The 18,926-nt window shown below is 39.7% G+C and overlaps 2 protein-coding genes across 3 annotated transcripts; one reads left to right on the forward strand and one right to left on the reverse strand.

Annotated features, from left to right (window-relative positions):
- The first annotated feature begins 32 nt into the window (after positions 1-32).
- Positions 33-11,537, forward strand: LOC133839211 (protein sarah). Of its 2 annotated transcripts, none has more exons than XM_062270615.1 (2): positions 33-394; positions 9,583-11,537. In XM_062270615.1, exon 2 carries the CDS (start codon positions 9,585-9,587, stop codon positions 10,464-10,466), a length of 882 nt encoding a protein of 293 aa, XP_062126599.1. In that variant the 5' UTR covers positions 33-394; positions 9,583-9,584; the 3' UTR covers positions 10,467-11,537. The 2 variants fall into 2 exon arrangements, with proteins under 2 accessions (XP_062126599.1, XP_062126598.1); XM_062270614.1 differs by having other exon boundaries at positions 42-394; positions 9,578-11,537.
- A 383-nt stretch (positions 11,538-11,920) lies between these two features.
- Positions 11,921-18,582, reverse strand: LOC133839209 (organic cation transporter protein). Its single transcript, XM_062270613.1, has 3 exons — positions 18,309-18,582; positions 13,100-13,731; positions 11,921-13,041 (listed from the first exon to the last, which is right to left on the reverse strand). Exons 1-3 carry the CDS (start codon positions 18,349-18,351, stop codon positions 12,049-12,051), a joined length of 1,668 nt encoding a protein of 555 aa, XP_062126597.1. The 5' UTR covers positions 18,352-18,582; the 3' UTR covers positions 11,921-12,048.
- Positions 18,583-18,926: the final 344 nt, after the last annotated feature.

Here is an 18,926-nt window from a genome sequence, read left to right on the forward strand (position 1 = left end):
AATTTTATTATGGAAATATTTTCCGACAAAAAATAGTATATTTTAGGAATTTAAGTTGCGGTCACACCGCAGCAATTGCTCACAAAAAACAATGTGAAAACGAAATTTGTGTTGAATGGTTGTTGTGTCGCGTCGCGAGTGTCGCAAATTCGGAGAATTTTCTACCCACATCTATTGCAAATACCAAACGACTAAGCAATATCTTTTGCCAATTTCAAGATCAATTGCAACCGCGCGCTGCACCAGCCGATTAGAGAAATAATATCGACTAGTGATACCTTTCCGGGCCGCTCTCATAATCTACCGCAGTGAAGCTGAACGCCAACAACAAAAAGAAAAAACAACAGCAAAATTTGCCGTCATCGGAGTAATTACCTTAAATAGTTTGTAAACGGTAAGTAATTGCATAAAACCAAATGCGATAATCAAGAATATGATGGCATTGCAAGCCAAAGATGCTTATGTAATGCATTGTTCGCTGCAGTAGCAATGTCAATAGCGGATTGAGGATGCAAGTATTTTTACGTTCTTTTTCGTATGAATAAAGTGGGTGAATACATGCTTATAGTATGTACATACATACATATGAGTGTGGGTGTGCTTGTGCGTTAATGTTTTTAACTGGCGCGCAACGACACATTGTTGTTATTTTCTTTCTTTGTTGCTTGCGGCCGCTAATTGTTTGCTCACGTTTTGTTTATAAACATTGCAGCTGGCCTTTGCTGTGGCCATTCAAGACACATACGCATCGCAATTACGCTGCAGCGTAATTATTACCCATACCCTAGTTCCATTTCGCACAGCATTGCAACCACAACATTCATCCACTGAGAAAGCCTCAATGTGAAGTGCACAGCAAATTTGGCATGACACTTCTGATAAATTGCGCGTTTGCACTAATAGTCGATACATTAGAGTGTCTAAAGAGCTACTCGCTGATTTACGAAGTGCTGTGCTACACGTTGATGTGAAAGCCCTGAAAGCCATCTAAATAGATCTAGTTGTTTTCAGCAATACATCAAATTTAGTCGGGCATAAATCTGGGCGAAAATCATTTCAAAATTCAATTATGAATTTAGCAACTGCTTAGCTAATTTTAAGTGTTTTTCCATGCTTAACAAATTGCACCCTTACGCCTTAGGCTACTTCCACTGTACTTAAATAATAATATAGTACCGTATTATTGGCATCCTGCAAGTTAGCAAACTTTTTAGCGCAACCATTTTTGTTCAGATTGTCTGTCGCGTTGCTATTATATTGAGTGCGTGGGTGCAAATATTTTCATCTATACCCTATAATTATAAAAGCTTTTTTAAGCGAGACTGCTGAGTAAGGAAAAGTAAAAGGCAAAACAAACTTACAGTTTAATTTATTTGATATAAAAAGAAACAATACTGATATTTCTAGTACCAGCAACTAACTAGGTCTTGAACTCTTTCTGTCTATATAATAATACATTGCATTTAATAACTTTTTTATTTACAAGTTTTATAAAAAAAAAATAATATAGATAGGAGGAGCCAATTATGCATTCAATTATTATTTTTAATATAAATTGAATCTTGTTTGTTCTTTTAATTTACATTTGAATACCAAAAATCAGTTAGTCAAATACAATATATATTATTTAATATTGTAATATTGAATTATTTTGTAAGCATATATACGAAAAATAAAATATATGTACAAAATCTTACGAACAATAGTTATATGTTTAAGTTCATTATTTCTATTTTCGAACTTAATACAGGGTATATAGTGTTCGAGGTTGGTGCACTCACAATATCTGTACATATTTGTTATTGAATTTTCTTCTTCGTGGCCCATGTTGTTGTCTGGCCATCAGCTGGTTTTTCTAAAGGGTTCCTTCAGCCGTGACCGTGACTGACAGCCTGTAACCCAAATAGCCCCTAACACCTACATATCAGAATGAGGTTGCCTCTTTCTCTCCCCTTTGTTCGCTCTGCCTTTGCTTCTGTTTCTTTTGTTTTTGCGCGTGTTTGTGTAGTTGCCGCATGAATTTTAAATGTGCGGCGTCCTTGTGCACAGATGCTTTATTGTTGCTTTTGTTGCCGTTGTCGCTGCTGGTGTGTGTTTCGAAAATTTTAATTGCTTTGGGCAAGAGCAAGTCACCAACGCATTGCGCCCTTTGCAACTCAATCTCACGCTCCTTTCGTGCCCCCTTTTTTTGTGCTATTTTGCTGTTGGAAATGTTTTGCTTGGCAAAACAAATTCCCAAAGAAACGCAAGAATCGGAAAATGGAAATAGCTGAGACGAAACCAAAAGCATGGAGAAGCCAAAAACAATAAATTCTCAAATGCAAATAAAATCAGCTCTTGTGCTCAAATGTTTTCACATTCACTTTCTCTCGCTCTTACTTTTGCTCTTTCAATGCGTTTGTTGTGCTTTGTTGTGGGCGTGGCATGTGCCACTCAAAAGCGAAAAACACTGGCAACCAGCAAAACTCGACCTTGGTTCCCCATAGCGACCTTTGTCTGCTCACAGGGCAGTGTCCACTTAAAGCCTGTCGTCTGTCGTCAATTCATCTTCAGACAACAGCAGCTTACGAGACTGTCCAGGTAGCCAAACAACTTGATTGGAATTACATCTGCAACATGTGTAGCACTTGCAACTGAATAAATCATTTTAAAGACCAGAGACAATAGAGCTGATTCCACAGTAATCACTTCTTGCGCATGAATAATTGCCTATTTCATAAGACAATTAGATTGATAATTAATAAAAGTCTAAAAAATGGATCAATATTCATCTATATTAAACTTAGCATTGTAATTGTGAATGTTCTTAATAATAATCACAATAAAAACTTGAGATTTAAAAAACAAGCAATAGAAACCAATATTATCATGATTAAAACTCAATAAAATACGTGCACCTGTATATAATGAAGTCATTTATTCTAATCTACGGTAGTCTTTAAAGTAGATAATTTTTAATGGAATTCTCGTTACTTTATTACTCACTTATCAGTGGGGTTTATGCATATTTACAATCTCTGTCCGTTTACTTATTATCCTTTAATTCCCTGTTATCATTGATCTTATTGACTTCAACTTTATTTGAGTATTATTCACTTAGATTCTATAATTGATATTCATCATTTAATCTTCACCCTTTCCCATTAACATAAATTCGTTGCATATGTAGGTCAATTATGGCAGACAATGAAATAATGGAATCTTTGTATCAATCAAATGTATCCATAACAATCTCAGCATTAATTTTATTTTAAGTTATGCATGGAAAGTTACTAGGAAATTTATCTTATCCATTCCCTTAACTTCACTACCATACATGAATGGATTCGATGATATAGGCAGATAATTGAATAATGACGATACCAAACAAATGTATTCATAACAATCTCAACATTAATATTCTTTGTGGAATATGAAACTTGGGAATATTTCCCTTCCATTCACGGCATAAATGGATTCGATGATATAGGCAGATAATTGAATAATAGAATGTTTATACCGAACTAGACAGCATAAGCAATCTCAGCATTTATATTCTTTCAACTTGTGGTATGGAAAGTTACTTGGAAACTAGCTCATTAAAGCTTGTTGCATTGTCTTACAACTCATTCCTCTTTACCTCATTTAAGTTTGCGCCTTAAGCATTGCTTTCTGCTACTTTCAAAGTATTCAATCATTAATTATGCCACATTTCTGTTGTTTTTGCCACACGACAAGCAGCCACTTGCTTTGCCTGATAACATCTGTCATCAACTTGAGTTTCGGGCTATCAAGAAGAAATAGACAATTTCAGTTGTGGATACTTTTTTGATTCAGTTGGTCAACCACCGCAGTTCTTGTATATAGCTCTGCGGATGTGAGTGCGAGTGCGAGTGTGAGGGGTTTATAAATATCGTGCATAGCATTTCCTTGGCCTGCGTCGTTTGCTGACGCAGAAGATATGAAGCGATTTTAAAATAAATTCAACTCATCGTTTTTATTATACTACATAGTTTGCGTTTTGTCCATTTGGACGCGGTTTATGCTATTTTTATTTTACGTTCGCTTTTGTTTCGAATTCTTTTTTGCCTGCTCTTGGCAATTGACGAATCGAGTACAGGAGACGGACGGACGCAGTCTTTCGTCAAACGGTTAGTCTTGAGACTAGGGCCGGAATTGCAATGGAATTGGACTGACGTCACAGCGATTGTAGTTGTCATTTGAACGTTTAACAATACAAACACAAACACAATCACAATCACGGCCACAATCGCGCAATCACAGAGTACTTACTGATTGGCATTGTGGATGGGACGGACGACGCCTTGACTTAAAGCATGCCTAGTTATAGTCGGGGCATAAAATCGTACTATACCATCCATATACGTATGTACATGCAATAAACCTCATGTATTTGTGTCTCAATTAACGATAATAACAACTGTTAATTGTTATCAACGTAGTCACTAACTGGGGACAACTTGTTGTTGCCGGCTGCAACCGGGTTCAGTTGGTGCGTCAACGCTACGCTGTCGAATGATAAGCTCTGAGGCAATGACGACCACCATGGCAATGATTTATGATATGCGGCATGGACTTTAGTAGATTCAGCAGCACATATCCATAGACACCCACTTGCCACCTTAATTCGGTGACAATGCGTTGGGGAGTCACGTCTATGGCATGTTTTGGTAACACATGTCTCATTTGAAGCGTTTTGCATAAAGTTGATAAACTATTTTTGCCTCGTCCCTGACATGTCACAGTTGTTACTGACAACCAACAACAAAGGGGCTTGTCTGCGAAATGAGTCAAAAGAGACCCCAAGGCCGACGTCTTTTGCCTGATAAGCATCACATGCTACACATGCTCATTGATAACAAGAGAGTGTGTAAGAGAGAGAGAGAGAGAGAGAGAGAAACGGATAGAGAGAAGGAGCACAATCTCACATTAAAGCAGAATGTTCTTTAACCAACTATTCCATAACATGAGGGCAAATTCTTGGAAACTTTGCTCAAATCAATCTCAATCAATGTGGCTTTGTTTAATTTGCGATGAGCTTAGTTGTACAAGTACATGTAAAATCATCTATTATATGTGAAATCAATTTGGCGAGTTATTTGAATAGGTGGAATGCATTGGAATAGTTGTTGAAATAGGATTTGTGCACTTTTGTGGTTGCCTATCGGTGTGTAAACGATTTAATTAACAGCTGAGCTGAGCTAAGGTCTGAAAGTGTCGGGTAATTACCAAAGCTGCCATTATCATGACGAGCAAACCCATTCGGCCAGCAGAAATGTGAGCACAAATGCTGCGGCAGCTTTATAGCAGTTTGACCAGAACGAAGCGATACATCAGCTTGGCCAAAGGTCAAACTGCCGCAACGATTCGTGTTACACACACGAACACACTCGCCACTCGCCTCACATGCGGGACACAAGCGAGTGGAGGATATATGTACAAATGATTTCTGTATTGTATTGTATATACATATGTATGCATGTGTATTTGTGGCAGCTTAATGAGTGGGCAGCGCAGGCAGAACCTGCGATAATTGACGATGCGGGAAGCAACTGTCATATGGATTACGGGATTACGTTTAATGAGGCAACCTCAAATGCGAACGAGAGCGAACAAAAAAAGAAGTAGCACAACATAAATCAATGTAACAACCAACACTGAGTTTGCCGTTATCGCCATGTCCACAACCAGCTGTAGCATTTGTTGCATGCAACACTGACTCACATTGCGTATACGCCATGTCTGCATATGTAGATGGTACTCAACTTTCATCGCCAGCGCACATAATGTTCAATTATAGCAGGCTTATAAAAAAGTGTAGCACACTTTTAGGTGGGTGCAGCTGAAAGCCAAGCTGAAAATAACTCGTTGAAATGTGGGCGTTTGCGAACGCACATCAGCAAAATGTAGATAATTTAAACAGAAATATGCATACATATTCATAGACTCTCGTTGTTTTTCCTCTTAAAACGTTCTTGGAACAGAGCGCGCATTTATTTTGGGTATTATCAAAAGTCCTGAATAGACAGCGAGAGAGTGTCAAATATCTAAAATAAGCTAAGTTAAAATTGTCCCATAAATTGCTATTTTAGGAAGCGTCTTTAAAGCAGTGCGAAGTTAGACAGAAGTAGCTGTCTACTGCCATTTGCATAATAAAGTACAAAATGTCAGCGCCTAACAATGTTGTGTCGGAAAAGCCCACGCGACTTGCACACTTCTAATGGATCACACGATGACCTTTTGGTATGTCAGGTACAGTTGGGCAGTGAAGTATCTTGCAGTGCATGTGACAGAATGTATGCCGGCTACTTTGTGGGTTGAATATTTCGAATTCCAAACGAAACTGACAGCTGCAGGTTGCCATGGTAGGATAAAATGCTCTGCAACAATTGTGCAAACATTTGGCCAGACTGTGGCGAGAAGTAAGTTTTAATTAAATTTTGACCTGTGTGCTGCATGCTTCGATTGCGCACAAAATTCTCGTATTGAAGTCCCAAAAAAAGGACGACAAAATGTGAGTTGGGAATCATGTTTCGTTCGTGTGCATTGCCAGTTTCGTATTTCGTATTTCTGCGTAAAATCAAAATTAGATTATCCCCCACGCGTTGGCATTGAATCGCAATAAAAACAGAAACCAAACATGTACGGTTTGATTTTCGTTATGAAGGTTAGCCATGTTATGGACGAGAGAGAGATGTGTGTGGGATGTGAAAGTATTGCAGACGCAATTGCAGTTGCACTTTGCCTGATTAACTGATGCCAGACACGCACTCTCGACTCAGATCCAACTGCGTTTTACAATAGCATAATGAAATCCAATTAACTTAGCAGTTGCAAGAATTTCAATGAATGTCTAAGGCTTCAAAACAACAGTAGAAATGTCACAGGATATTTTTGCAATTGAAAGATATTATATTTCAATGCGGTTTCAGATAGTTTGTTGATATTGAATATAACACGCTTCACTCAGAAAACTTTAAGTTCCACCATCTTTCTGTGGCTTTTACAAATATCTTCAATTTGAACTTGCATAATATTTGAAAAGTTGTCGGCAATTTTGTGGTAACAAAGATTTAGTTGCGAAACGCCCACACCGCCTCTAGGATCTTGTTAGAGAGCTTCAGACCTGGCCGCCCACTTGATATAATGATGACAGCAATTATGAATGAGTGAAGGTCGCAGGATAACGACCGTCAGGCAATTCATCATCATGTTGAGCCCCACTGGGCGCTCCACAGTCGCACAAACACACACAAATTCCTTTCAGTCTTTGTCCAAGTACGAGTGTGTTTTTTTTAAAGCATTCTTCGTTTCGTTTTGCTTTTATTGCCGCCTTTCATAACAGTATGTTGGCATTATTTTAGCATGCAAACAATGATGACGTCATCGAGGACCTACACAATTTGCATGCAAGCCGGTCGTTTACTCCAACTAAGTCCGCCATCATTCTCAGTTTCCAACGGCTTACTTGCAGTTTTTTGTTTTCACTTGTACCTTCCATCCTCAAATGTATATAGAGTGCGTAGTGCTCGTGGCGTGGCACACGTTTTGCAAGCAAGCAACCCATTCATTGAGTACCCCTGCTTGTCCCTCCTGCTTCTTCTGGTCGTCGCCAAGCGCTGATGGAGCCAAACAAAATGCACACGTCATGCAGGCCCGGGGAGCTTAACTTCCGCACGAGTAACAATTGTGTGAGTTTTCAAGGAAATCAATCATCCAGAAATAGATCAACTCGTCGTCGTCGTCGCTATCGACGTTCCTCTTCCCTCACTTCGTGGTGTACACAAAACAGGTTCCCCAGGTTGGCTGTCGTCATTTGGAGGGGCGGGAGAGTCCTCTTTCAATATGGCTATTGTTTTTATTGTATTGTACATCCAATCGCTCTTGTACGCCACGGTAAGTCCAGCAAATAAAAAAGAAAGTGGCAACAAAAAACAAGTGAAAAACAACAAACAGGAGTGCTTCACTCCGGGCGGTCGCCATATCCATCGTAGTCGCTCTAAAGCTACCGCTGATATTAGTCCATTGAGTGCAGAGCCGGCGAGAGTCCAAGTATACTTGAGTCTGGCGCGCTTTAAAATCTGCGCTTGACAGTTGCCTCCAGTCGTCGACAAACAACACCGTGGGGGGGCAATGTGTCAGTTTGATAGAACATCGATAGACTGGCGGCCATGGCCGTAGCTCGTAATTGCATTTAAATTTAATGGAAAGCAAACCACAAATGTACTTAATAACCTTCAGCGATTTCAATTCATTTTCTTGAGGAAAACCACCGAAATGCGGCACAAGCAATCGATTTTTTTATATTGAAATTGAAATTGGGAATTGGCTCAATTAAGTCAACAGCGTAGTCTACTTTTTGGCGCTATATAAAAGTTGGTTTGTTTGTTTACGATTAGCCTAAAAGAAGGCATGTGTAGAATATACGCAAGGAGTGTATTAATATTCCATATTTGCTGAATCACTCTCCCTAGGGCGACGCCATAAAAATAGCAGCTGGCACTAGGCACCTCAACGATCATGAGCGGGGAGGAAAGGGCAAGGTAGCCTTTTTTATAGCATACAATTGAGCGCTAATCTAAAACTATGCTAAGCCCAAAATAGTAATCATCATAATAATAAAACTGGCTAAAACTTCTGACTGTTTCGAGTCGACAAATTGAACTCGGTCACAGGTGCTGCTGTCATGTCAACAACACAGCGTAGAAAACCAAAATGGTTAAGGTATAGCGGGCGGGGGGTATAACGGTTGAAGGACGATGTCAAAGACGACGTCATTGTGCTGACGCCAAAAGCGTTGGTTGTTGTCGCGACGCTTTTGCTCATTTTCATTCATTCACAAAAATTCGCCAATGCTATTAATCAGCTCGCAATCCCCGCCCTCCCCGCTCTGTGTGCGAGTATATATAGAAGTATATAATTCAGCATAACAATAAAATCAAGAACAGTTTGTGAATCAACAGTGCGTCACCAACCGGTGGCGGACCCTATTGATTGCCTTCACGTGCCGATACTTAAGTTTCTTACACTTCACGGTCCCTCTTCACCTCCAACGTTTTGCTCATTTCTAAACTAAAACCCAAACGCAATCGTACCACAAATATTCTCAGACACGTCTGTAGTTTTTAGCTTTCACCACACATTTTTGGGCGGCAATTTATAGTTGTCGTCGACGTCGTCGTCGTCGTCGTCGTCATCGTCATTGTAGTCGTTGTGTGACGCTTGAAATTTGTTCTTAACGTGTTACGTAAATGAAAAATGCAAACACGTCGAAATACGTGGGCGGAGTCGCTAAATTTTTTGGCCAACCCAAATTGGTAGTAAACAGTTAAGCGAATGTTGTTTTTAACATGATTACTTGAAGGATCTCTGGCTGTTGAGTAAATGTCGAAGGTCTGTGCGGTAGTTATCCAAATCGCTTTAAATTTTAAGCACAATCCTTAACTTGCATTTTCTATTGCCCCTAATGTCTATTGCATTCCTTGTTTAGCTAAGCTATTCTACTGCTATACGTTTCAAGTGCTCAATCAATAATATGCTCTACGTTCTTTCTCTTCCTCTCTCTGTCTGCTTTCAGCACAGCCATGTCCGATACGGGCAAATCAAATAATAATGCCGCCAGCTCGGGGAGTGCTGCAGGTGAGGCCGGCGACATCACTCCTATTCCCACACCGACAACGACAACACCACGCAGCAGCAGCAATCACAACAACAACAACAGCAACAGCAGCAAATTGAAATCCACACAAAACAGCAGCGGAGGTAGCGGCAGCATAGACAAACTATCACCGGATCAGGATATTTATATCAATGCAGCCGACGGCTTACCCAGCCAGCATCCAACGTTGCCACCCGAGGGGGATGTGGATAGCGAAACGGAGCCGGAGGTGGATGCTGATTCGTTTGATGATTTGCCCACATCGATAATTGTGACCAACATACACTCGGAGGTGTTTGCCAATCCGGAATTGAAGCATGCCATGGAGGAGCTATTTCGCACATTCAGCGAGTCGGCAACTTTTCAATGGTTGCGCAGTTTCCGCAGGCTGCGTGTGAACTATGACAATGCCATTGCAGCAGCTAATGCACGCATCAAGCTTCATCAGTATGAGTTTAACAAGAAGACCGTGATCACCTGCTACTTTGCACAGCCGGTGACACCGGTGAACAACAAGAATTTACAGCCGCCGGCGCCGGTCAAACAGTTCCTTATTTCACCGCCCGCATCGCCGCCAGCGGGCTGGGAGCCACGCGAGGAGGCCGAGCCTTTGGTCAATCACGATCTGCTTGCGGCCTTGGCCAGTCTGACGCCCGGGGAATCCCATGAGTTGCATCCACAGAGCGAGGATCAGCCAGCCATTATTGTACACACGGCCATGCTGCCCGAGGGGACAGTGCCCGGTGGAGTCTCTTCTCTGCAACCCAAGGCGCCCATTGTGCAGACCAAGTGCCCAGAGCGTGCATAAGCGACAGCTTGAAGTTGAGAACTGCACTTCAGTCGGTTGATGGAGAATTAAAGAGAGAGAGAGAGGTGTCCAACGCCCCACGCCCCAAAACACACTGAGCAACGTTTTAGATGGCCAATGTCCAAATGGGTTGCAGTTGACCTGATGATGGATGATGATTTGTAAATGGGATAATCGGTTGGTCAATTGGACCTGGTGACCACCACCTGGGGTTCTCAGCCTTGTGGTTGAGTATTTTTTGTGTAAATAATTTTAAATAATTCGATTGTGATTAATTTACATGTAGCTATGTTTTGTATTAAGTAATCGTAATCGCTCGCTCACACATTGTTTTTGTGGAGCTTTTCATTTGTCCCCCAACTTCCGTGTGTAGCCGCCGAGCATTTATCGATGATGCAGAAGATGATTAGCTTATCTTAATGTGCGACAGCGCCAAGTGGAGCTGAAAATTAATTATAGATGTGTTTCTCGTTTGCATACGAACTCGAAGTCAAAGTCGCGTTGTTTCTCGCTCTTGGTGTCTTGTTTGTGTACTCGTTGTATAGCATAATAGTACTTGTATCGATATCGATGTCAGCTACTCGTTACTTGTTACTGTTACTAGCTATTCGCTGGCAATTCACACAATATCTAACTGTACCTTCATTGTTACGAAACTCTGCATGTATTTGTCTGTGTTTAGCAAAATGAATTAAACGAAACGGAAGCGGAAGCTGACGCAGAAGCGGAACGGAAACGGAAACTATAACTAAAAAAAACTTTATGCGAAAGCCCTCCCCTGCAAGGACAGATATGAATATGTATGTTCAGCAAATTATATCTGTGTATGTATATGTAAATGTTGATCTAATTGTAAGCCAGAGAGAACTCAGATATCCACATACTATATCTGACTATTGAAATACGTATTGAAATCTATTAGTTATAATTTGAAAACAGCAGCAAACACAAAGCTAATGCAAAATCGAAATTATATTCAAATTCAAAATGATGAATGTTCTCAAATGTACCAAAAACAAAATGAAAAACAAAAACTAAAACAAATACCAATTTAAAACGAAGAAATACAAACTCATGTGTTCTGATTTATTTAATGGGCGTGCGAACAGTTGAATCATTTGACAGTTGGCATGCATTTGTTTTGGCCTGGTAGTCTCTCGCCAATTTAATTGCAATTATCCGAACACTTATTGATAATAGACACAAAGTTCGACCAAAATTGTTGTGGTAAACGAAATTGAACATTTCTGCAATCCGGAAAAATTTGCTTGTTGACATTGAAAATATTTGCTGCATACTTTTTGGATGACTCAACTGAGTCTCGTTTGAAGCAAAGAATTTTCTGAGTAGAAATTCCAAAATAATACACGCATTTTACAAAAACAAGAGTAGACGAGAAACTGGGGCCAAGAGTGCAGGCTGCACTTGGATGTTACAACATTGGCCCAGGCAACTTTCAAATTTCTCAATTTATTAACAGGTTGAAACTTAACTAAAGTCGCTGCAGAAGCAACCATGGAATGTGTGTGTGTGCGTGTATGAGAATGTTTAACAAAATAAAACAAAAAAACTTTGGCATTTCCTATTTACTCTCAATGGTTTTGAGTGGCACCATTTGCTCCGGATCATCGGGATAAACACTGTCCTGGCGCGGCTTGCGACCAGCACATTGACTGAACCAGGTATCGCCCTTGCCGAAGTTCTCACCATCTTCTATCGACTCTGGCATGGGTTTGTTCATTGTCTCTGGCAGAAACATGACCCAGAAGCCGGAAAGCAAGGCCACCAAGCCGAATAGCACGGCCGGAATTTTGGGATCGAATGAATCACCCAACAGGGTAATCAGTGGCGTTAATGCGCCCGATAGACGCGCCGACATTGAGCCCAAGCCCATGGCCGAGTTGCGAACCACGGTGGGAAACAGTTCCGCCGAATAGTTATAGATGACAGCAAAGGATCCGGCGATGAGCAGCTTGCCCAGCATAACAATGCTGGTGGAGAGTGTGCTGCCCTGAGCAATAAACGCAGCAATAATGCAGCACAGGCCGCCACCCAACATTAAAGTGGATGTGATCGACCGACGTCCCAAGCGATCCAAGACAAACACTAGTGTGATGTAGGTGGGGAACTCCACCAGACCCATGAGAAACAGTATAAAGTAGGGATTGCCGTACAGCTTGCCAGCGCTCAGCGAGAGACCGTAGTAGACAATCGAGTTGGCAAACCAGCAGAGGCAAACATTAAGAGTCTTCATGCGCAAATTGGGAGTGCGGAAGAGATCACTGAGCCCGGCACTGGACTTTTCCTCGACGGCCGCCTGCTGCTTAGCCTTTTGCACATAGTAATCCTTGTCGACGCTAATACCCGAGCCATTGATGCGCAATCCCTTAGCGACAATTTCGACAGCTTCGGCAGCACGTCCCTGCATCCAAAGCCAACGTGGCGATTCATCCAACAGCCACCAATGACCGATGAAGAGTAAGCCATGCAGACCATAGACCACCTGCAACCATGTGCGATCCTTGATAATGGCGCCCCACCCAGCCACAAGCATAATGCCGCCAGCAAATACAGCCTAAAAGTGGTGTAAAGTTAGTAAAGTTGCCTAAAAGAAATATTTGGATTTAACTCACCTGGAAAGTTATGCCACATACGGTACGCTTGGTGGGTCCCACCAACTCCATGGTCAGCACAAAGCCGCAGATATAAGCACCTGCTGAGCCCACAATGCCCAACAGAAAGCGAGCCACCATAACAGAAAAGTATTCGGGAATGAAGGCGACACCCACGCCAATGATCAACTGCAGAAGCGCTGACCAGCAGAAGACAGTTTTGCGGCCAACCTTATCGGCGAGGCCACCCAAAGTAACAGCGCCCGTAAAGACGCCCAACATGAACACAGTCTGAATGATGGAACCCATCCAGCGACGTTCGCAGACAAAGTCCCAGTCGATGGTGCGCGATGTTTTGTAGTATGTTGTGTCATACACATATTTCTCGCACGGAATCAAATTGCGGTCGCCAGCACTCACATTGTACATGTGGCACGAGTCCAGCTCGCCACTCTCCTTCAACGGAATGTGCTCCAGAATGTCGCTCGAATTCCATGGCACCTGTGAAAAGGTGCTGTTGTCCACGCCGGGAATGTAGCAACGGTGCTCTGGCACTGCGGCAACAGTCACCAGTGACAACATATGCAGACCGGCTGTCAGACCCGACAATACTTGTAGGAAGAACTGGAAGAATTGGTATTTGCCAAATTCACCTAAAACATAATGAAATGATTTAGTGTTGCTTTCTTAAGAGGTGTGTCAAAGATATTTAATTGAGATAAGATTAAATTTGGCTATGATTTTAGTTGTCGCACTTGAGTTATAATTGATGATCAATTATAATTAATAGAAGTAGTAGAAAAAAAGTTTTATTTTTAATTTAAATCGTCTAGGTCAATGTAAAGTATTCTTAAAAGTTGCATATCGAAAACGTCAAGTGGAGATTGAGACTTTCTGAGGGAAACTTACACTAACAAATATTCCTATAATAAACCTAAGGTAAACCATAGATAATTTAAAATCCAGAACATTTTACACACATTTTAAATACATATGTTCAGCATTAATATGCTAATATGCATGCGGTATACAAACTTCAAAACTCTATAGTAAAAGTTACACATCAACGCTAATTTTTTTTAATATTTAATATTTAGAACACTAATTAAAAAATTATTGAACGTATAAAAAGATATAAACAGAGTTGAAAATTCGAATAAATCGGCGATGAAGCATTTAAAAATTGGCGCCAAAATTTGTTGCTGAATTCATTTGATGATTCAGCTGCTTACTTTGCTTGTTTTGGCCAATTAAGCTTTTATCCAATTCGAATATGTGACTGGTCACCATAAAATAAAATTCAGCCCGTTAGCTCTTACCGCTTGATAGTTCGGCCAGTGGATATAAAGATAATAATAGATTATCAATAACAATGGAGCCATTGAAATTGCCAAATTGGGTTATCGAATGTGCGATGATGGGCGTAGCTTGGCATATTTGACGCCGCCGCCGCCGGAATTGTCGTCACACCAATAGATATTGCAATTAAATCAAGGAGAATTTATTCAATTCGATTTCAATTGAAAGGCATACAAATACGCGTCGAAATATTTGCCTACGCTATTTTTTTGTTTTTTTTTTTTTCCACTGTGGTCTATTGACGTATCGAGGTACTGGAACCGAGTACTGAGGCTTGAAATGAAATGGTATGGTGGCTTGTTGCACTGAATTGATTATGACAAAGTTTTGCATAGACTGTTGTGCTGTGATCTCGTTGCCTGCAAGGGCAGACACTGTGTAAATTTCTTTGAGCGTCGCCTAGATATTTGACACATGTGAACGGTCCAATGTTCAATCGGCAATTACAATTGATTAGTGGTGCACAAATCGTTCAATTCATGCCCCAGTTGGGCGGGGCAAAGTTACACAGTACTACACAGAGCAAGTGCGAGTTTGTCTCGTCACGTGATACAATCGTCTAGGAATGTTTAAAACTTTTCAAAAAATGTCTGCTTTGATTAGATCACACAATAAGTGCGATAAGTATTATGTCAGAGAGATCCGACACTGTAACAGACAATTTTTTAATTAATACCAATTCGACATGGCGACAATCTTTAATTAAATTCAATTACGTCTCATATACATAATCAGAATGACACAACCTGCGATCGATAAGTGACGATAATGAAAACGAAAACAAACGGCAATAAATAAGCTGACGTCGAAATCATAACGGATTAGCTGAGCTTCATCCCACTCTTCGACACTCTCTACTCCCACGACATAAATATGAGTACAAGTACTACTATATGTGTAAGTAATATAGTATATAAATGTATGGCTTGTTTGTGGGATTTGTTGCCGAAGTATTAGCAGTTTGTTACCAAATGGTCCTTGAACAAAATACGGCACATGAATCGTTTGTTTAACTAATCAAACATGGCATAAAACGTGTATTTGCGATACACTGTAACCCATAAATGGAGTATATCGATTATCTGTTACATTTTATGATACCGTAAATGATTCATGAACTAAAAAAATGCCCGATATTAAATATCTTTCCCATACCAATCACTAAAGCTCATCAATCTTGAGCGTATACAAAACACTAAACGAATTGAAATGTGACTTAGAATTAAATTCGGACATTTATTTTTCGAACAATATTTAATGAAGGTATCGCAAGTAAATAATACTTTTGTTTTCTATTTATAGCACAATGTTTTAATTATAAGCATATCACACTTGCTTGCTACACGATTTCCTTTATTTTCTGGTCAATAATACGCTTCTAAAAATAAATTGTATCCAAGTAAAAAACCTTTGTTTTCATTTACTTTTTACAATACGTATACGTACAATACATTTTGTAGTTTACATCCTTGAAACTTTTTTGTACCTCGCTAATAAAATCACATATTTAATTTAGGAATTAATTTATTTTTATAACTCACAAGTGTGCTATCCCTTTCAGTTGCTAATTTGTTGCATAAAATTATACACATAATGTAATAATGAAGTGCACTTCACTCTTAGTTTCTGTTTTTCATTTCCATGTGGGGCACAGTGGGTGTTGTTGCGGCTCTAATGGCATTGATTTTGTTTGTAGTTGATTTTGCTTTTTGATGCACATTATGAAGTTTGTAATTACATACACATTACAAAACTTAACGTAAGCCGCAAAAAGCATAGAACCGAATATATCACAAAAGAATTAAGCACAACTGCTGCTGTTGTGGGTTGGATAAGCAGCTTTTGTTGGGCCATGGATTTCAAATTTTCTATAGCTCATGTTAGACCATAATTATTTCAATTATACAATTAACTCACTCCAACAATAGTTTGTGCAAATAGGAATACAGGTGGGCATATGTTTTCTGTAAGCTTAAAAAAACTTATTGTTATACGATGAAATCCAAAAATGTTTGCACATAGTCAGCACTTATCCTATGAGATATATGCTGCTAAATTGCTGAATAAATAAAAGCTTAGCTATCACAAGCATTAAGATACTTTATATTGCCATATTATATTTTGCATTACTTATCCCTTAATAATTAAAGGCATAGCTTTAAAGATTGAGATTACAACATTAGAATTTATAAGTTATATCATAAAGTATGACAAATAAACAAATTTCATAATGATCCGATAATAATTATAAATCAGGAAGGCATTTCTTATCGGGCATGCATGTCTTTTTATGTGGAAGTCTAATACAATTGCGAAAACGTGGTGGACTATCTGAAACCTTTGGGGTATCTCTTAGACAACCTCATCGGTAGCCCAAAAAAAATTGGACTTTGTTTAATATCGTTCTTATCGACATGTTTGTCTGCAAAACTCAACACACAACAACAAGAAAACAAATGCTGAAGGTCGCCTGATGTTATGGTCAGTTAAAAAGTTTCGTCATTTCCGACAGTATTCAAAGTTGAAGCGTGTTGTTTAAAGGGCAAAGAAGAACATAAAACCCCATAAAAATCACGTTACATAGAAGTGAGTAAAGTACTTGAACTAAGCGAATAATTAAAACACTGCCTTGACTATGCAGTTCACCATGCTATACTGCAAAAGCCGCACGCGACAAGCAGCAAAGTTTGTCGGCAAAAAATGTTAAAATACAACAACAGTAATGAAATTATAACATTAGAAATGAAACTGAGGAGAAACCTGTTTTTGGCCTTTCGCATTTCTTAGCGTCATATTCATATGTGTGTGATTACCATACAAATACAAATACAATACATGCATATACATATAGTATGTGCATATAACCGTCTGTGCAAATGTGGTTACTGTTAAGAAAAAGTTGCTAATGCGGTCGTTAATCTCAGTACCACTTGCAGCTTAGCTGGATCGTGGGCTGACATCGCATGAGAAACTCGTTTGTCGCATTTAATACACAAAAGTTATAGAGTGCAATTCAAAATGTTTTGTACTCTTTTAGTTTATATACTGTACTACGTGTGTATTTGGTGATGGCTGCTCGATCAATTATATGGAACTATTGACATGCCATTAAATATTTGCATTAGTTAATACAACTGCTTAGCATACAAAGAAAACTCTCATAGCACCTTTCGAGCTGATCGCATTTAATGCACGAGTCTGAGTAGTCTGAGTGTAAGCTAGTGTGTTCGTGTGAATTGATTGAATACACCGTTTCACCACCCTACCTAGCATATTACGAACATCTCGTGACAATGATGCTGGCCTTACCTACAAGTATTAAGTATGTATTAACTGATATTCTCAAGAAACAATCGTAAATAAATTGCCTCTGATGAATGTCGATCACATTCACTGTACAAGTGCTCGTCATATTCGCAAATTGTAACAATCCACGGCTATCACAACTGTCATACTCGTGTCTGTCAATTTAGCTAACCTTGAGATTTATTAAATTAGAAAAAGCTGTAATTAAAATTGTATTAGCTCGGCGCTTTTAACTTTGGCGGCAAACCTGACAAACAAACGTCGCAACGTTAATAAAAAAAGAAAAAAAACAACACGAACAAAATTAGCGTAGAAATGTAATCGTTAGATCTGCATCTAAATTAAATTGATAACGCGTGCTTTTGTGATAAGAGCTTGACAGGTGGATAACTGAATTTTGCATGCACTTATAAGGATAAACGGAAGTTGGCGCAGCGGACCGATAAGAGCCAGCATTGCTGACAGATAAGCCCAATTGATAAGAACAGGCGACTTGTTGACAACTTGGCAACACACTTAATTTTGACTGTTGATCTGCTCTCTGTTCCCATGACGGAATACTTACCCAGTTTACCCATGAGCTCCTCTAAAACATAATCCACGGCCATTTTTAGCTTTGAAGATTACTAAAAACTTGTTGCAAATGGATATAACTTTTTGTACTATTTAAATTGTTTGTATGATTGGTGTCAATAGTTAACAATTTGCATTTTCTGTGAGGGTTTACTTTCAGTTTTCAACCGAATCTGAATCGAAAGCGAGATCGGGCTCGAACACGATGCGCTGAGACTTTTGCAAGCGCCGCCGAACTGGCAAAAAGCTAAATGCCAACTGAATAAGTCTTGAATATTTGAATCGCTTCGAGTCGCGACTGAATAACACTCACACATGAAAGCAAACAATCAAACAGCGATAACAAGCTGCTCCGTCGCTCGCTCTCTCACTTTACAAACATACGAGTGTTGAAAAGCTTTGCGATTGAGTGCGGATCGTTCTGTTTGAGTATCTGCTGAATTTGTTATTGTTGTTTTGGTCGATTTAGCTCTCTAAATGTGACATAATTCATTATCGATAAGAGTAGGGCAAAGCAATCAATAAAGGAGGACCATACATCAGCATCACAGCTGCGTTCTGTTTCTATGCAACAGCACGTGGATCGCTTGATTAGATAGTGAACTCCCAT

This window comes from Drosophila sulfurigaster, chromosome 2R, assembly GCF_023558435.1.
Source record: "Drosophila sulfurigaster albostrigata strain 15112-1811.04 chromosome 2R, ASM2355843v2, whole genome shotgun sequence".
NCBI classification, from domain to species: Eukaryota; Metazoa; Arthropoda; class Insecta; order Diptera; family Drosophilidae; genus Drosophila; species Drosophila sulfurigaster.

Coding starts and splice junctions, on each gene's coding strand:
- LOC133839211 (XM_062270615.1), top strand. CDS start 9,585: ATGTCCGATACGGGCAAATCAAATAATAATGCCGCCAGCTCGGGGAGT.
- LOC133839209 (XM_062270613.1), bottom strand. CDS start 18,351: ATGGCCGTGGATTATGTTTTAGAGGAGCTCATGGGTAAACTGG. Junction 13,732..18,308: donor GGAGCTCATGGGTAAACTGG/GTAAGTATTCCG, acceptor ATTATGTTTTAG/GTGAATTTGGCAAATACCAA. Junction 13,042..13,099: donor TATGTGGCATAACTTTCCAG/GTGAGTTAAATC, acceptor CACCACTTTTAG/GCTGTATTTGCTGGCGGCAT.